The sequence below is a fragment of the Lytechinus variegatus genome, chromosome 1, assembly GCF_018143015.1.
Source record: "Lytechinus variegatus isolate NC3 chromosome 1, Lvar_3.0, whole genome shotgun sequence".
Classification (NCBI taxonomy): domain Eukaryota; kingdom Metazoa; phylum Echinodermata; class Echinoidea; order Temnopleuroida; family Toxopneustidae; genus Lytechinus; species Lytechinus variegatus.
Genome location: NC_054740.1, coordinates 65,824,092 through 65,842,515, shown reverse-complemented (window position 1 = coordinate 65,842,515; position 18,424 = coordinate 65,824,092). Strand labels below are relative to the sequence as shown.

At 38.0% G+C, this 18,424-nt stretch overlaps 1 protein-coding gene across 1 annotated transcript; it reads left to right on the top strand.

Annotated features, from left to right (window-relative positions):
• Positions 1 to 2,265: 2,265 nt before the first annotated feature.
• LOC121420185 (actin, cytoskeletal 1A-like) lies at positions 2,266 to 6,868 on the top strand. The gene is made up of 4 exons (XM_041614735.1): positions 2,266 to 2,341; positions 4,377 to 4,764; positions 5,153 to 5,399; positions 5,667 to 6,868. Exons 2-4 carry the CDS (start codon positions 4,399 to 4,401, stop codon positions 6,182 to 6,184), a joined length of 1,131 nt encoding a protein of 376 aa, XP_041470669.1. The 5' UTR covers positions 2,266 to 2,341; positions 4,377 to 4,398; the 3' UTR covers positions 6,185 to 6,868.
• Positions 6,869 to 18,424: the final 11,556 nt, after the last annotated feature.

Below are 18,424 nucleotides of genomic sequence, written 5' to 3'. Positions count from 1 at the left end.
TAAAAAGCATTTGCAATTGATTTCTGTTCAGTGAGCTTCACGCAATCTTTACGGATGAATGAAGCTTCGATATTTTTTTTTAATGAGCAGGCCGTTCGTAACTTTCCAAGTTTCCTTTAAGTCATGACAATTTGAGTTGAGTTTTGCAGCAAAATAGTTTTTAGAGACACGTATAATATAAATAAGTTTGTTTGTATAAGATTTGATTTTTTTTAAGTTATGGGTTTTCAGTTTCAAATACAGCTTATGTAAGCGTTCCTTCCTACAAATGGATTTAAGAATGCCTTTTGTAATCCAGGGTTTTTTGAGTGCTCTAATTTTATCTTTACGGGATGATATCCTTGAATGCTTGGAAATAATCTCTTTCAAACCCTCAATAGAAGTATCGTAAGTTACGTTGAGATTGGATATGGTTCACAGAGGACCAATTGTTAGATGTTAAATCTTCACACAATGACTTAAAGTCTATTTTGTGTTTAACGTGAGTTTGTTATTCGGTACCGTGGTGGAAAAGAGTTCGTTGAAAATTCGAAAATGGGGGAAATGGTCAGATAGGTCTGAAAACAAAATACCAGGTAGGACCAGCTTATCCAGGGGCCTGTTGCATGACGAGATGAGCGATACGGAGGAACGTTTTTCCGAGATATAGAAGATTGCCGACAAATCAGCGCTTTCCGTTTCACGAAGGCATTTCTGTCTTCCAAGTCCGCGACATTGTTTGATATCGATAATATCCATGATATCGGCAAAGTATTAAGTTCTCATCATACCTGAACGTTTTATTACAGAATGACGAATTTTCATATGTCAAGAAATGGCGATCAAATAATTGTCGGCACGCAGAAAACGCCTTGCTGCTGTACGGTTCTGCTACTTTTATGTAGCGCATATATAGTTTTCATTGGCCGGTCAGTTGCAAGGGCTCGAGATTAAAAAATGCCCGGATGTTCACCCCCGGCCTATTGGCGACTTTTAAAGGGATGTGTGTGTATTTGAGTTTTGTCAGACGTGTATCAATCAGATATGATTATTAACGTCTGGGACCGACCTTTAATGTCACCATCCGAATGACGTGACCAGGGCTCGAACCTCTGCATCAATTTGTAACTTCCCCACATAGCTTGGAATACAGGCGCACGCCATAACGCCCGGTTTAAAGGGATGGTCGAGGCTGGTGATATTTATATCTCATTCAAATGAGTAAAACTCATAGAGCAAAATGCTCAAAAGTTGATCAAAATCAGACAATAGATAACAAAGTTATTGAATTTAAAAGATTTACATTACAAAACTTATGCTATACTGGAAGATTATAATTAATTTGGCATGGCAAATACTGCCTCAAAACAAATAATTCTATATAAAGATTCTGTGAATAATTAAGATATTTTTTTCTTGTAAATAGTCACTAAAATGATCGAAATTTTCTGCAACAGTAATAAGTAGAATTAGTGCTTAAATTGATATACAATATTGAGATTTAGTTAAAATTATCACTTAAAATATGATAATGATATTACTTGGGGCTAACCTCGATTAGCATCTTGCTATTTTGTTAGCTCCAATTACCAAATGTTTTGTTTATAATTATGTGCTGTACTATTCTATGTAATTGTACCTGACAGTGATATTTGGTAATAAATTATTCTGGTGAAGCAGTTTTAGGCATGTCTTCATGAATATTCATTATGTAGCTTAATGATGTCAAATCCCCACTTCTTCTTATATATTTTATCATATGAAATTAGGTTTTATCAAAAATTTTCTACCAAGAACTTAAGCAATGGGATTGACAACCGATTAAGTGAATTTGTTATTTATTGCCGCAACTTATTTTTCTTATCATAATGGAGAAAAAAGTGAAACAATTATGAATTTCATGCAATAAAATAAGAAAAGGGAAAGTGGGGATATGACATCATCAGCCCACCTCATGAATATTCATGACGATGTGCACATAACCGTTTTCACAAAATATTGATAAACTTTAAAATTCAATAACTTCGTTATTTGTTATCCGATTTTGATAAAATGTTCAGCATTTTCTTTGTGAATTTTACTCTATTCATTTAGACATAGATATTTTAGCCCGGACCACCCCTTTAAATCAGCCACTTGTACGAATGCATTCCACTTTTCAGATCAGTGATGCATTCAAAGGAGAAAGAGAAAAATGCCGTTTTTTCCAGTGAGGCGATGAATGCGCCGAGGCGTACGATGCGTCTTAATTTGTGATCTTTATTACAATACTTGTTTGCTTCTTCTTCATCTCTGAGTATCATTTCAACCTCGAACCAGCAAACGCACAGGTGGTGTAACCCATCCTCTCTCTCTCTTTTCGGTAAGTCTTGTGAGAATTTTCTACAATATCCTTAGCTCTGTTCGGGGATGTTATTTTACTCACATCGCACGCATAGGGCAAGTTGATTGTCAACGCAAGTCAGTGGTTATTCCTCGGTTGCAATGCTTAACACTTTATCAGCGATGGTTATAGTAGACATTATCTATCAGTTATGTATTTTTGAAAATAGATTGTATACGTATATCTTGTAAGAGATGTATTATTATAAGTTAATGATCGATATGCCTGTCTTATTGGAGCTAGATCTTTCACGTATTTTTTCGGTTTTTTTTCTCCCCGGCACGTCCTGTGGGGACACAGCCGTTCGATGCGAACAAGAATATGCCACGCCTCCTCAATTGCATAGCAGTGTGCACGCTTCTACGCGCTCAACCATTCGGAGTTTTGCTGCTACTGCCAAAGTCTGGACTGCATTTTGGGATCTTTTTTAAAATGAAATTTGTTGAATTTTCAATCGCAAACCTGAATAAGTGTGATATTTGTTCAATCTATGTGGGAAGATACGAAATTACGGAAATATATGGATGTAAATGTCACTTCCGGATTGTAGAATAGGGTGTGGCACTTGTGGGGCTGTGTTCTGTAGCTTTATCACTTAGTGTACTTGTAGAAACATTGAATATGTACTTTTACGATTTATCTACGACTGTGTATATATACAATTTTATATTTTTTGAAAGAATCATTTCTAAAACTTATTGAAGTTTAAATTATTTGTGTTGCATCCAAGTTTATGTAACCTTCAGTTGGTCTGATTGCACTTCACTTCCGTCTTGTATTTTTTTAGCCGACCATATACATTATGTACCATGTATGATGCATGAAAATAATTATACATATATGTAAATCACTAGTAACGACTAATAGTTTTTAAGATCTTTGGCCCTAGGTTTGTGTTAGACATTGTCTTTAAGTCATTCCGATTTTCATTCAATGTAGGCTATAACAAAAGCTTTTCTAAATATAAATTCCTTCAGGTTTATAATTTCCTCATTAAGTTGGAGGCAGAGGCAAAAAAAAAAAGCCGCACCCATCTTTTCAGCCGTTACAAATCTACATGACAAAACCGATTTCCCTGGATGCCTTCATAATCCTGGGCAGTAGGCATAGGCGGCGGAAGCGGGGGGGACGTGTCCCCCCCTAAATTTGGAGAGGGGGGACGGTCCCCCCCTAAATTTGTTGTTGATGACCTTTTTTTTTTTTTTTTTTTTGCTTGTCAGTTTATTTGCCTACGTCCTCCCTAAAATTTTATGGTTGAGAACCTTTTTTTTGGGGGGGGGCTTGTCAAAAAAATTTTTGTTGTCCCCTCCTAAAATTTTTCGCTTCCGCCGCCAATGGCAGTAGGAAGCTAGGTTGGAAGGCGGATCCCCGCATTATTTGCAAGCATAAGTAGTTTTTCAAGGAGGTCATTCAACGGTGCCGTGCCCAGCCAGATAAGGGGCGTGGCATGAAAATCATTCAAACACGCATGCTCAGTGTAATAGCGCTCGCTCATGCGCGAGCAACCCGTTCGCTGTGCGTAGGCGCGGGCGCTGGTCACTGAAGTGGAAAGCAGGGGAAAGAAAGAAGGGAGCGATAAATCTATACTAAATAGTACAACGGGTTCATAAATTAAGGCTTCTATTTAAAAAAGAATCATAACTAGGTAGCGATTCGGATTCGGAACATGGTTAACTTAATAAATCCAAGTCCGGTTCCTAAAGGCCCTGTGACTGAATTCGAAATCCTCGCACCCACTCGCCTTTTTTTTGCCAGTAGTCTTTATTTCCAGTCGGTATGTGATACAATTAGAAATAAAAGGCCTTGTTTTAAAGACTAGGCGCTGGTGGGTGCAGTGCATGTTCTGAGCACGTGGGTCCCTGGGATTGGCGTCTAGTTGATGGTTACAATCGCTGCTTCAATAAATTTGGAACTTATTCTTAATGTCCATTTTAAGTAATGAATGATAGTACATGATTTTGCCATTCTACTGTTAGGATTTAGAGAGTTAACCTTTCATATTTTTTTCTTTCAGTGAAATAAGGAAAACAAACAGTATGTGTGACGACGATGTTGCCGCTCTTGTCATCGACAACGGATCCGGTATGGTGAAGGCCGGATTCGCCGGAGACGATGCCCCAAGGGCTGTATTTCCATCCATCGTCGGCAGGCCCCGTCACCAGGGTGTCATGGTCGGTATGGGACAGAAGGACAGCTATGTTGGAGACGAGGCACAGAGCAAGAGAGGTATCCTCACCCTGAAGTACCCCATCGAGCACGGTATTGTCACCAACTGGGACGATATGGAGAAGATCTGGCATCACACCTTCTACAATGAGCTCCGTGTTGCCCCAGAAGAGCACCCCGTCCTTCTAACCGAGGCTCCCCTCAACCCCAAGGCTAACAGGGAAAAGATGACACAGGTAAGAATAAAGTATTTTCTTACACTTATTTAAGGCAAAATTGCGGATAAATGTAACACTTATGACAAATTGATTTGGTACTAGCGAGTGTCGTTAATCTATTCATTAAAGGTCTTTAGAACAAAGCAAACGATGGAGGTAATAAATTATAATATCAATAATTGGCAATTATATAGCGCTTTATCAATCTACGACTTTTCAAAGCGCTTCGCAGTTATTATTACCCGGTCACTGGATTCAGAGCATTCCAAGCAGCCTGTTAGGCGCAAACTTGCTAAACCAACCACAATGACGGTTGTTTGCTACCGGTAACAAATAAATCTTGATAACTCTAAAATGAAAACAATCGATTTAATGGGAATATTCCAATTCGTTTGTTCTTTTGCAGATCATGTTCGAGACCTTCAACTCACCCGCCATGTACGTCGCCATCCAGGCTGTGCTTTCACTCTACGCCTCTGGTCGTACCACTGGTATCGTTTTCGACTCTGGTGACGGTGTTTCCCACACCGTTCCCATCTACGAGGGTTACGCCCTTCCCCATGCCATCATCCGTCTGGACTTGGCTGGACGTGATCTCACCGACTACCTGATGAAGGTCCTCACCGAGCGTGGCTACTCTTTCACCACCACTGGTAAGATAGGAACTAATTTGTCTTTATTTCGCCTAAAAATTACATTAATAGGAAACTTTATTGCGAGAAGATAAGTTTTGGAGTAAAAAGGAAAGAAAAAACAAAGTTGTATTCGTTCAAATCTCAATAAAAAATTGTATGATTGGGCAAAGCTTAATGTGAAGACCATTATGTGCATTTAGTTTCAAAATAGTGCTGCCAGAAATAATGTTGCAAACAGATTCTTGGTTGCATTTTGAAAGTAATTATATATTTTTTCCATTATAGCTGAGCGTGAAATCGTTCGTGACATCAAGGAGAAGCTATGCTACGTCGCCCTCGACTTCGAGCAGGAGATGCAGACTGCTTCCTCATCCTCCTCCCTCGAGAAGAGCTACGAGCTTCCCGACGGACAGGTGATCACCATCGGCAACGAGCGATTCCGTTGCCCAGAGACTCTCTTCCAGCCATCCTTTATTGGAATGGAATCTGCTGGCATCCACGAGACCTGCTACAACAGCATCATGAAGTGCGATGTTGACATCCGTAAGGATCTGTACGCCAACACTGTCCTGTCTGGAGGCTCCACCATGTTCCCAGGAATCGCCGACAGGATGCAGAAGGAGATTAGCGCCCTTGCCCCGCCAACCATGAAGATCAAGATCATCGCTCCTCCTGAGAGGAAATACTCTGTATGGATCGGAGGCTCCATCCTTGCTTCTCTCTCAACCTTCCAACAGATGTGGATCAGCAAGCAGGAATATGATGAGTCTGGCCCATCTATCGTCCACAGGAAATGCTTCTAAACAACTCATATTTCTGTTTTTACTCCTGTTGAGCACATGGGTTAAGTGGGTCACCTTTATTAAATGGGAAAATTCTGGAACAGTTAGGTAGATCAGGGATTCTCTAGTTATCAATCCCCGATGATAGTCCCATTATGGTTATTAATTGTTCAAACACCCGACATATGTCGATTTCTTTGCCCATATTGGTGACCAATTCACCAATGTATTAAAGAAAATAAAAGTAAATATGTCCGCAACCTGCCTCAACTTGGGCAAAAGTAAAGATAGAGAACTGTTGTGAGAAAAGGTTGACATTATCTTCTGGATCCGAGGTTGGAAATGATGCTATAAAATCAACATCCAAACTTATTCTAACTTAATAACAAATAGTTCCCTTTAGTTCACTATTCTTGTTCAACTAAATTTTTTTTGAGCCAATCCGTGATACAACGGAATAAAATTCTTGCAAAACCACGATTTTGTATCTTTATATATATTTATAAGTAAAAACTTATGATTGCATTATAATCTTAAAAAAGAATAATCTATGATACATAATGATAAAAATACGCGTTCAACTTGGATTATGCATATATCCGTTTGATATGGACACTGAATATATTTTGTAACTATAAAAATACGAAAAAAGAAACACAACTGCAATTCTTAACATGAGAATGCAGTTAAAAACAGTACTTTGTATACATTATTACTGATTCAGTACTCATTATTTTCTCGTGTTTTGTTTTATTATTTTAGTTTAGTGATGCGATGTGTGTAGGGGATTGTTTAGCTCATGCCAGATTCTTTCAATGTGTGTGCGTTTACTCTGAATGACGAGGACTTGGAAACTTGGAGATGGGCTGTCGATAAGTTACCAGTTCAGATTTAGAATAAAGTCTCAAATATTTAATTTTGATTTTGTTCAAGTTTATCAAAGTGAATTTAAATTCATATCTCTTAGACTTAGATTCAAATCTAAATCTAGACTGTTCAGTATTATACAAGCAATCTGGGATTAAGCGTGCACCTCTGGGGCCCGTTGCATAAAACTTTTTACCTGAGAAACCCAGGTTGTTTTTACCAGAGTATTTGCCCTGTGTTAAAGTCAATGGCAGAAATCAGACTAACCTTAGATTTCAGTTTATACCAGAGTTTTCTCAGGTAAAAATGTTTTATGCAACAGGCCCCTGGTGTGTTTGGTATATGTGACTGTGCGTAATGTGGTCTGGAAGTTTTGTCAATTTGATGGTGATGCATGTCTTTCGATGGTGGTAGATTTTTTCATGGTGGGCACTGATAATGACTGAGTATGAAATATGGTGATGGGCACTGATTGATTGAGCACGATACTAATTGAGATTTTCATACTTTTTTCTTTAAGAACATTAGTATTTTTTTTTAAAGAAAATTAGTCATACTCTTATCGTATAGATCCTATATCATATTCTTTAACAAAAATATCGATTTTAACGATTACAAACGTATTCTTTTACCACAACAGTAATTATATTCCATTTTGAAAATTGTCGAGTTTATTTTCATGTTCATTTGAGGAAAGATGAAGTGTGTTGCTGTTGACGGTGATCAATGATGTTGATGGTGACGGACGGTGACTAGTAAAGACAAGTTGTGATGGATTATTATAATAGTGCTCTGCACTGGTGACAATGAAGAGAAGATTAGATGGTCTGTCTATGGGCCTTTTCACACGTGAATCTTGAATCATCATTGTATTGATTGCAATTCGTCTTTAGAATCATCGGACCTTTCACACGCTCACTCGAAAATAGTGACTTGAATTCGAATTCCCCAGCGAAGGCGGTATGTGTCCTTGGTGATGAAGGTAGACCACATGGTGCGGGGACGGGGTGGCAGTAGACGAATTGGCAATTTATTGCTGAGAGTAGGCCAATATGCAAGGGGACTTGATTTATGCCACATTAACTTTTAACCAATCGGGGAAAAGATAAATGATAAAAAATTAATATTCACCTTCTCGATCGTATCTGGAAAACGATCAATCTGAAGATCAAGAGCAGTACACTGCAAAAACTCCGGTTTTGATTTAACACCAGCCTGGAATCTATATCTGTCCACACCAGAGAAGTGTTAAACAACACCTGTTTTGGTATTAGTCTAACACCAGATAGGTGTTTATAGTTTTAAAACAGCATCGGTTCCAAACTGGTGTTTCAAAACTTCTCTGGTGTGGACATATATAGATTCCAAGCTGGTGTTAAATAAACAACGGAGTTTTTGCAGTGGACTGATGAAGAGAATTGGGAACAAATTTTGCAATATTCCATTTACATATCAAGTCGTTTAATAATAATTGCACTTTTGACTGTGCGCATCAAGACACTGATTGGCCTATACTCCCGTTTTGGTGATTCATAACATTGAAAAACTTACATGTTGACGGTTGTTAAGTCGAGAGTAGAGAGAAATAAACTGAAAAAGTTTGACAGAATTACAGCAGGTGTTTGCAACCTTTTGACTCATTTAACAACCCCTATAAACAAGAAAGGGGGAAAATAAGGACAACCTTGCTGCCGAATTAGATCATGATGAGTTGCAATATGTTACGTAATCATGAGAAGATGAATTTGAACAGGTATTAACATGAGGGTCAACTTTAATGAGGAGTCTGTCTATGTCACTGAATGCGCCAAAAGTGTTGTTTAATTTTCCTTCATGCAGTCCCTTTTCAAACTTTAAAAATCATGGTTGTGATGGCGAAAAAGGAGAAGAGCGGTAGGCCTACGACAAGAGAAGGCTTAATTGTGACAGGTGCATTCTTTTCATACTTTCCGTAAGCATTAATAAAAAAAATAATATAACTCAATGAAAACCGAAGTATCATGAGATGTCAGACATTTAATAATCGAAAGCTTTTTATTTATTATAATTCAATTTTAATGATTTCGGATTTTGTCACAAAACTCACGTATCTCTGAATTGAAGAAATTCTAGATTGTAAATAAAAATGGGCCTTGTTGGAAGACCTGGTGTGGCGCCCTCTCTAAATCTCTAATTAATAATCCCCGCCCGAAAGAAACACAGTGTATTAATATAGCCAGCTGTAAAAACACAGTGTGGGCAACTCCCTGGTATCACAGAGTAGTTGCCACACAATGAAACGGTTCAAACATTTTACTTCTTCACTATGTCAAAATAGCAACTCTGTATTTACTTAGTCAACAAAAAGAAAGAAACTAGTAACGCTGTGAAATTCATTTGTCACAGTATGTTCATATTGTGCCCACGCAGTAAAGATTATCCACTTTGTTTAGAAAAACACTGTGTGCAGGGGCGTCGCTGGGACTTTCGGGGGGGGGGGGGTGTTGAGGCCCTGTTCCTTAATCACATTTTCTTTCGTCATGTAAAGGCAGTTCCAGCTTTAATCAAAGGGGGCGGGGGTGATACACGTTTTCCCGTCGCGGCCGCTCAATCAGATTTTTTAGGGGTTAGTCCTATAAATATTCATTCTCAGAAAAAATACAGTATTTCATGTGGCCTGGATATTAAAGAAATACTATGGCGAGCGCGACCTTAAAATTGAAGATTTTGATCATGAACTAGATGCGTATCTAACTTGAGAATCCATGCGAGCGCGAAGAGCAAACTCAAATGATATGTTAAAGAGAGTTCGCAGTGATTCATTGATATAATATATCTCGTTAATACAAAATTGTGAGCGCAAGGGCGAGCAGAAAAAAATAAATTTCGATCTGAAAACTCGATTGAAATCACGATGAGGATGGATGGATTAACACAACAATTGCTGCGAGCACCAATCGCGAGATGAACATTTGTATATTTCGTCTTGAAAAATCAATTGTAACCATCAAGTGGATGGATGTATTGACCAGACAACTGATGCAAGCGCGAAGCACGAGCTAAAAAATCTTAAAACAAGACATTTTAGACACTTTATATGGATCATATGCGTAAATGACTAAACAATTCATGCAAGCTCGAGTTGAAACTTTTAATTAACTGTTCTGGAAATCATTTCGCAGTGACTCAAGAATAGAATACATTTCTCACTTATCAAATAGAGCCTGCTAGTGCGTAGCGCGAGCTGGAAAAAGTGAGACATTTGACCTGAAAACTTGACTGGTTAAGGAATATTTTTTTATAAAGAGCATGGTTCCTGCGCATGCGGGAACGTCAAAATCGCTTTCCTTTTCATCAACGTTTCAGTCCAAATCGATATTCAAAACAGCTTATAGGATTTTTCCATATTTGCCTAGAATTTTGTACATGATTTTTTTATCAAAAAAATTAGATTCCCCTAAAATACTGTCAAAAGGCAACAGAACCCTCTCATTTTGAATCAACCACCCCGCATCATGTCGGCTAATCGACGCACAAACTAATAAGAATCGATATTTGTTTTAAACAAGACAGATCAATGATAACTATATCTAGGCAAATTGTTATTTATTTCAATATTTTACAAGGTCATGTCACATTTCATTCGTGGTGTTGCTGAATTGGAATTCATGTAATTTGGCGGGTCACATGCATCACCCTCCTTTGATCTCACATGCAATAGTTTATTAAAAGCACGAGTCGTTTATTTGATCGTTTTAAGACTCAGTCGACATGTTCTGCCAACCGCGTCTTCAATAAATACCGAGACGTCAAAAAGATTTGTACAAATACACACACACGCCTCGCCATCAATCAATGTAACATACCGGGCAATATTGACTGTTCGCTGATACCTTAATAATACTCCCTGCTTGGGATATTGGCGGAGATGGAGATTTTTATTTTGGATGAAGGATCCAGCGAAAAGTAAAATGATCCATCGTGTTCGTTTCGGGTACACTTTCCACATCAAACCGTTAAGACATGGATTGATAATCGGTTCGCAAGCGCCATCTGATGACGTCAGTTGAAGTCGAGGCGAGTGATGAAGAATAAATATTATTACCGACATGAAGGTCTTTGATTCTAAGATTTTTAAAGCTTGATAGCACGATAGTGGTGTAACATTTGGCCAGGAAACTATATACTCGAGATAAAATCAATCGTGATCATTTAATTTCTATATTAAAACTTAATACATTCACGAGAAACTAAAGATCAAGTATGGGATAATGTCAATTTACCATTGGACAGAAATCCTTTTATAAACGCCTTTTAATAAGTCTATAAAAAAATCGAGATTGTGGACTATTGATAACAGCGAGCAGAAAACCTTGCTTATTTACTGATCGGAGTATTCTCGAGAGTGACTCCATCTGTTGGCTTAACGTGTAAACCATATTCGTTAGAAGGATATAGAGACAAATGATTAAATAGAGAGATAAAGATAGAGAGGGAGAGGGGGAGAAAAGGGGAGAGAAGGAGGAGAGGGAGGTGGAGGGGGGGGGCGTCAATCAGTTAAAAGGAAATCGACATCGACATTTCGATAGCTGGATATTAAGGTCACCAAGCCGATGTCACGGTTCATTCAAAGTGACCAAATAAACAGATAGCTCAACAGAGATAGACATCCATAATCTCTCACACTACAAGAGAATACGATGTGCGAGGTCCGGGTATAGGCGGGTTTCCACATTCTACAACACAGAAAATCAATTGAAATTGCCCGTTAAATGACAATGAACAGCTGAGAGGTCTTTGTCGAAAATTGGTGAACCAACCGGGACAGCTGATGGTCGCACGATCCTGGGCTGACGAAAAATTGCAAATAAGTCGTTTGTCCAGAGTCAAGAACGGAAGTGCTGTTATAATTCACTGATCTTCGACAAAGACTGCTTTGTTGTTATATGAAGGGCTTTTGACAATAGATTTTCTACGTTGTTGAATTCGTCCCCGTTGCGACTAATAAAGCTACCTTTCATCAGCTAACGTGGGAAGCTTTCTTGTCATCGTAGGCCTGATCATATGTTTCGGAAAGAATCCCCGTGAAATCTTACGGCCAAGTATCCCCATCTGCGATTAAAAGAAGTCGATAATGATGATATTCCTTTCCAGAATTCTTTAAAAAAGGATGATTTTCAAATACACGTAAAGCAAACACATACATGAGCGCGCATCCTCACACCTCACACACTCGCACCCCACACGCACACAATCATCCCGACACCTGCACACGTACGTTTAGACATAATAATTTAGCCATCTTCGATTGCTCGTAAAATGAATGCTCGATTATAAAGTCTCTCTCATTATGGAAGTTTAATAGGTAAAAATAAATTGCCCGACATTTCAGCTGAATATATCCCCCGATTGTCATCCAAAGTTCATATATTAGGGAATACCAAGAATGCCAAAAGGATAATCATACCCAAACGAAATTCAATCCATGCCGTGCATGGATGTGTGTGTGTGTGTGAAAAGGGGTGAAGGGTCTTCCTCAAACAATCCATGATAAAGAAAACCAAGTTATAATTGTCTTCATCCAATGCATTTCTTTTTCTTAACGGTCTTTCCTCTTGGACTGATAGCACACTTCGTAAAATCAAACCTTCTTATTTTGGTAACGATAATCTCAATTTGGAGACCTAGCTTGATTAAAATCAGTATCTCTCTAGTTAGGAAAATAAATCACTGGAAAGCTATACATGAATATTCCCATCTTACTAAAGTGATACAGAGAAGCTGGAGCTCTGAAAAATATATCCATTCGAGACATTACATGCACTTGTCTAGACGAAGTAATGGATTATTAAATTAGACGGAAATGAGAAGGTAATTATGCCTGACTATGGTATGTTCCGGGAAGCAATTAATCATATTATGACCATTTCTCCGTGTTTACACATACAATATAATTGGTCATTCAGATTGTATTCTAATTGAAATCTCTGCATTCTTCGCCAATGATCAGAATCTGGCACCCAATAGAATTTGGGAGAATGCCCTCTATTGTTCATTATTATGTAGTTTTTTATATGAAAAAATGACTTGGGGATTTTTTTAGGTTTCTTTTCACGTATAATCGATTGTAAATTGTTCATTCATGGAAAGTCACCAATGTACATGTACTTATTTTGGGGACAGGGTGGTTTCTTCCATACACTTTTCGAGAGAGCATTTTATAATGTAAGATCATAAATGTTGGGACTCAAGACTGGAAATAATATGATTCAAACAAATTCACTTTCATACTATAATAGCCTATTACTACTTAATAATTGTTTAATGGTTAAATGATATGGCAAGTGGGCGTCACGAATTCTAGCTAAAAAAAAACCTTCACAAGAATATTGATATATTATTTTTAAATCAAAGAAACAGAAGGTGTGCCTAACAAAGGTTGAAGCCATTACTCTTAAAATTATATATTTTTTAAAAAGTTGATCATTTAGAAGGTAAAACAAAGGTGGTGGAGGGGGGGGGTACAGGCCCCCAGGTCAGTCCGTGTACCGATTCACTTGCGACTTGGGCCCCTGGGCACATATCAGACAGGAAAGATATATCGACGATAACATTGTATCCCACAACATTATCAGATTACATTCCCTGATCAGAATGTTATCATCTCTGCAATTATTATTCGATCCATGTATAATAAATACACTTCATATAACATCATGCAACAATACACCCATTTGATAAGATTGTAAAACATTGAAAGATTTAACAGAATTAAGTTACGGTGCTGTTTAGCAAACATTGCACATTATTCTCATAGTCATGCGCGTGAAACTGAAGAACGTCGTTCCTGCCAATAAGTTCCGGCATTTGTACCTTATCATATTTGTATTATTCACAAATCTATGGTTAGAGGAAAATAAAACATTCTTAACCTCTTGGAGAAAATGATTGGTATCTTTGATGTCATGTGTCTGGGACCTACTCATATTTTTTTATGGGAGCGGGCCGACCGGGTGAGTGGTCCCTCCCGAGTACATTTATTTCAGGTGTTAAAGACGGAAGCTTTGTGATGCTATAGACTTGGTCCTCTACCGGGTCCTCTAGTAGATTTTTCACCATATACTTAATCTACCTGTTTACATCAATCGTAAGTCTAAAGATGATGGTGTTCTGCGCACTTTCCAACAGATTTTTGTGTTGCGTATACAAGTTATACGACGAGTGTGAGAGAGAAACCACGACCCCCCCCCCTTCGGGCCAAAGGGTTTTTCCGGGGTCTCGCCACCACTGTGGTAGGCAAATCAATAATTCCGTCAAAAACTGTCAAAAACTAGACTGCAAATATTATATGACATTGATTGTAAGATTGCTTTTAGCTCTTTGTGTTACAGACTATAAATGAAGTGAAACATAAAACACGTCATTGACCGCTCTACATAGGGTTACAGTTCTTGAGTGACTTTGAGAAGGAAAGTGGGCCATCGCTCCTAGACTTGACTGATACGGATGGGACATGAAACAGATAAAAGAGGGGGTGAGGAAGGCTGTATCCATTTGGCATTGAAGGGAAGTTAGATACCCTCTCATCTCCTAAATACGCGTTTCCAAAAAGGCACTGATCGAATAAAATCGAAAACAGTTCATCCGAATATTCTAATTAGATATTGCAGAGATGGTTTGCACGTAAACTGTCACGCAGGTCGATTGTCATCTCTCCAAAAGATCAGAATACTTGATAAACATGTGTCCCCAGAGTCGCCCCATGGAAAGTTTCAGTGCTTCATGTCGATAGGGGTCAGTTTTGTACAATATCGATATTCGAATAAAATGACGTCATTAAAGGGATAATCCGGGCTGAGGATGTTTATATCTAAATAAATAGAGTCAAATTCACAGAGCAAAATGCTCAAAATTTTGTCAAATCGGATAACAAATAAACGAATTTACTGAATTTTCAAGATTTGCATTATTCCGGCGGAACAGTTCTCGGCATGTCTTCATGAATATTCATTAGATGGGCTGAAGATGTCACATCCCCACTTTTCTGTTTCTTTTGTTATTACATGAAATCATAATTTGTTTTTAATTTTTTAATTAATGTGTAAATGATGTATCTCCATTATGATGAAATAAGTTGCAGCAATAAGTAACCAATGCACTTAATCAGTTGTCAATCCAATTGCTTTAGTTCTTGGTGGAAAATTTTTGAATAAACCTAATTTCAAATAATAACATACAAAAGAACAAGTAGGAATATGACATCATCAGCCCACCTAATGAATATTTATAAAGACATGCCTAGAACTGTTTCACCGGAATAATGCAAATCTTTAAAATTCAATAACTTTGTTATCCGATTTTGATGAAATTTTCAGCACTTTGCTCTTTGAATTTTACTCTATTTATTAAGATTTAAATATCTCCAGCCTGGAACATCCCTCTACATACACAGCAAAAACTGTGGTGTAAACCGGTGTACATAGAGGACCACTTCAGCTATTTTACACCGGTGTTAAATTGGTGGTGTTAGTTTTACACCTATAGGTGTTATTACAACACCTATGGCTGTTACTTTTACACTGTTAGGGTGTTATTTGAACACCTCAGGGTGTGGTCCTCTATTAACACCAATTGGTGTCAGTTTAACACCACCGTTTTTACGGTGTACAGAGTAGGTCCAGGTACAACTTTGGGTCAAGTGGGCGAACGTGCCAGATGAGCTCCCTGAATAATCTCCTCCTCCTTGATTCTAATACTCATAATTAAACATGACGTGTATTAAACTGAGATCATTCTACCAGATATGATTCAAGACCTAAATTGCATTTTTATCTACCTGCAAAGTTCTCGTCAATGATTCCATTTTATCCATCATAATCATTAAAATCTTCACTTGCGTCAAGACAAGATGGAAGGAAAGCGATTTTCACGGGGTGACGTACTCCAAGGGGATCTCGCACACGCGCTTCCAAAAAAAATATCCATTCCGGTAGCCTAATGAAATTTTGATGAAAATTTTCACTTAAAGCACAGTATCTGTTCTCATCTTTTATTATCTTTTGTTTTGGGGGTTTGATAATCTGGGTGTCTTGTTTGATTGAGTGATCGCTATGACTGGAGGTGACTTGAAGTTCATGAAAGGATCAGTCAAATTATGTGAACCTGTCAACCTTTTTCGTTCAGTGTGACTTAGTCACGCGCGGCCTTGGCAAATTTTTTCTTAAAAATAGGAGAAAGGATTATAATTTTTTTTTCTGGCTTTTATACATTGGTGTACAAATGGCATATAACCTCCGCCCCCAAGAAATCACAAAAAAAAAACACGAAAATAAAAGAAACCAAAAAAAAGGGTGAAATATAATATTATTCTCTGAATATTATGTAATATATTTGGGAAAAAATGTATTTGAGAGGTTAAATTTCTCCTCGCTCGCAGCCATTAAGAAATTTTGCCCCATAAGCCATGTATGGCCCCCCCAATTCGTTGGCCCATTACGCCACTTACATGTATGTAAAGAGAGATAGAGATATGACATATTGAGTAGGTTGAGATCATGGGGGGGGGGGGAGAGGGGATGTTCACCCCCTCGAGTTTCATATTGTGTTTAGCAGCTTTTGTGAGGAATGGGTCGTCTCCCCCAATCCCCGGGACCAAAATCCAACGAAATCGCAGCCCATGGTTGACATCATAAAACATGATAATTATGATATCCTAAAGACATATATAGGTCCTTTTATATATACGATTTATCATAACCCCAAGAGTTTAAGTATGCATAGAAGGAAATATTACAAAAAAGTATTTCAAAAGGGGCATATGGCCCATGACTTACAAATACATTTCAGGGAAAAGCAATCATTTGCAGATCATATGGCACATCGCAATCTCCTCAGTCAAAACGTCATTCTTCTCTAACAGATTCCGCTCAGCTTCTTCTTCTCGGTGTCTTTAAAATCTATGTCTTTTTATAATCAGGATCACGATAAAAATAAATAGAAATAAAAGACCTTAACACTCTTATAACAATACACGTATATTATTCCGGAAATTCACAAGTGACAAATTACCGATTTGCTGTAATTGTATTCTATAATGTTTCTTAATCACATGCATGCAATGCGATGCAATTACAGTTTAAGAAACGGTGACAAAGGTACGCGACTCGACTTATTCAACAATATTTTTTTGCGATTTATTTGGAGTGCAACGTCATTCCATTTTTCTTTCTCAATTATTGGAATGCAGCTAAAAGGTCATTCTAAGTCTATTTTCTGATATGCTATCCCTAGCGATGGGCAATGAACTGAAAAGAACCGTTTTATGAGTTATCATACTTCTGATATCACATCTCGGAGATATGCGAGATGGGATGATAAACGCGCGTGTCGAATATAATTCTTGGGAGGTAGAACGGCGGGGTCACAGTATTCTGTTTCACGCTCATTCGGAAGCAATGGTGATGTCATGAATATGACTGCATTTCTCCCATCCAGGGTAGCTCTGGATTGTTTTTTTTCAGTTTGTCCCAGCATTACTCAGAAGTTTGATGACGTCATCGATATGACTGCGATTCTCATACCCAGGGTATATTGCCGAGGGTTTCTCTGATCGAAATTTCCTCGGTGTCGGTTGAAACCTTTAGCAGTTTTTAGAAATTACCTCTCTAGAATGTTGGCAAATTTACCGTATTATTCTTCCGTGAGCTAGGTTGTTTTTGTCTGTAATAATTTCTAAATCTGATCACCTGATGACGACTGATTTCTTTCAAAACAAATTCGGCTTCCTGTCGGATGTGTTCTAAGCTCAATGACGGTGACGACGACGGATGATGCCCTCTCCCGAAATCTCGATTTTTCTTTTATATAAGAATATGAAGCTTCAAATGAGGGTTCCTTGTTATTTTGAAAATCATCCATGAATACACAAAGGGTTGCGGAAGATTCGAACCAAACTCAAATTGTCATTGATCTAGAATTCATATCGCCTAAGATTGACAGCAATTTGAGTTTGATATGAATTTATTGTTACTATATGTGAAATGGGGCGGCCCTGGTTTTTGTTGCCTTTGATGGCGGTGTCTGAGGTGATTGAGCTGAACCCCCTCACCCCCCCAAAAAAAGAGAGGCTAACCCCGAATCGTAGGCTATCTCTATGAAAAATAATCTCTGAGCTATCGTATTTAAGTTATTCTACTGCATGCGATTAGAAGATAATCCTATTACGAATTAGTTGTTCTTTTAAACTCTGTAAACAGTGTAACAAATTACTTAAAGCTATGGATATTTGAGCGACTTTAGTATGTGGAGTTGCACGTACATGTAGACAAATGCGAGAATAATTCGTGGTTTATATCACCAATACTAAGGTAATTCTTGTATCCCTAGAAATATATCACTAAAAACTAAGTAAATGGT

Coding starts and splice junctions, on each gene's coding strand:
- LOC121420185 (XM_041614735.1), top strand. CDS start 4,399: ATGTGTGACGACGATGTTGCCGCTCTTGTCATCGACAACGGATCCGGT. Junction 4,765..5,152: donor ACAGGGAAAAGATGACACAG/GTAAGAATAAAG, acceptor GTTCTTTTGCAG/ATCATGTTCGAGACCTTCAA. Junction 5,400..5,666: donor CTACTCTTTCACCACCACTG/GTAAGATAGGAA, acceptor TTTCCATTATAG/CTGAGCGTGAAATCGTTCGT.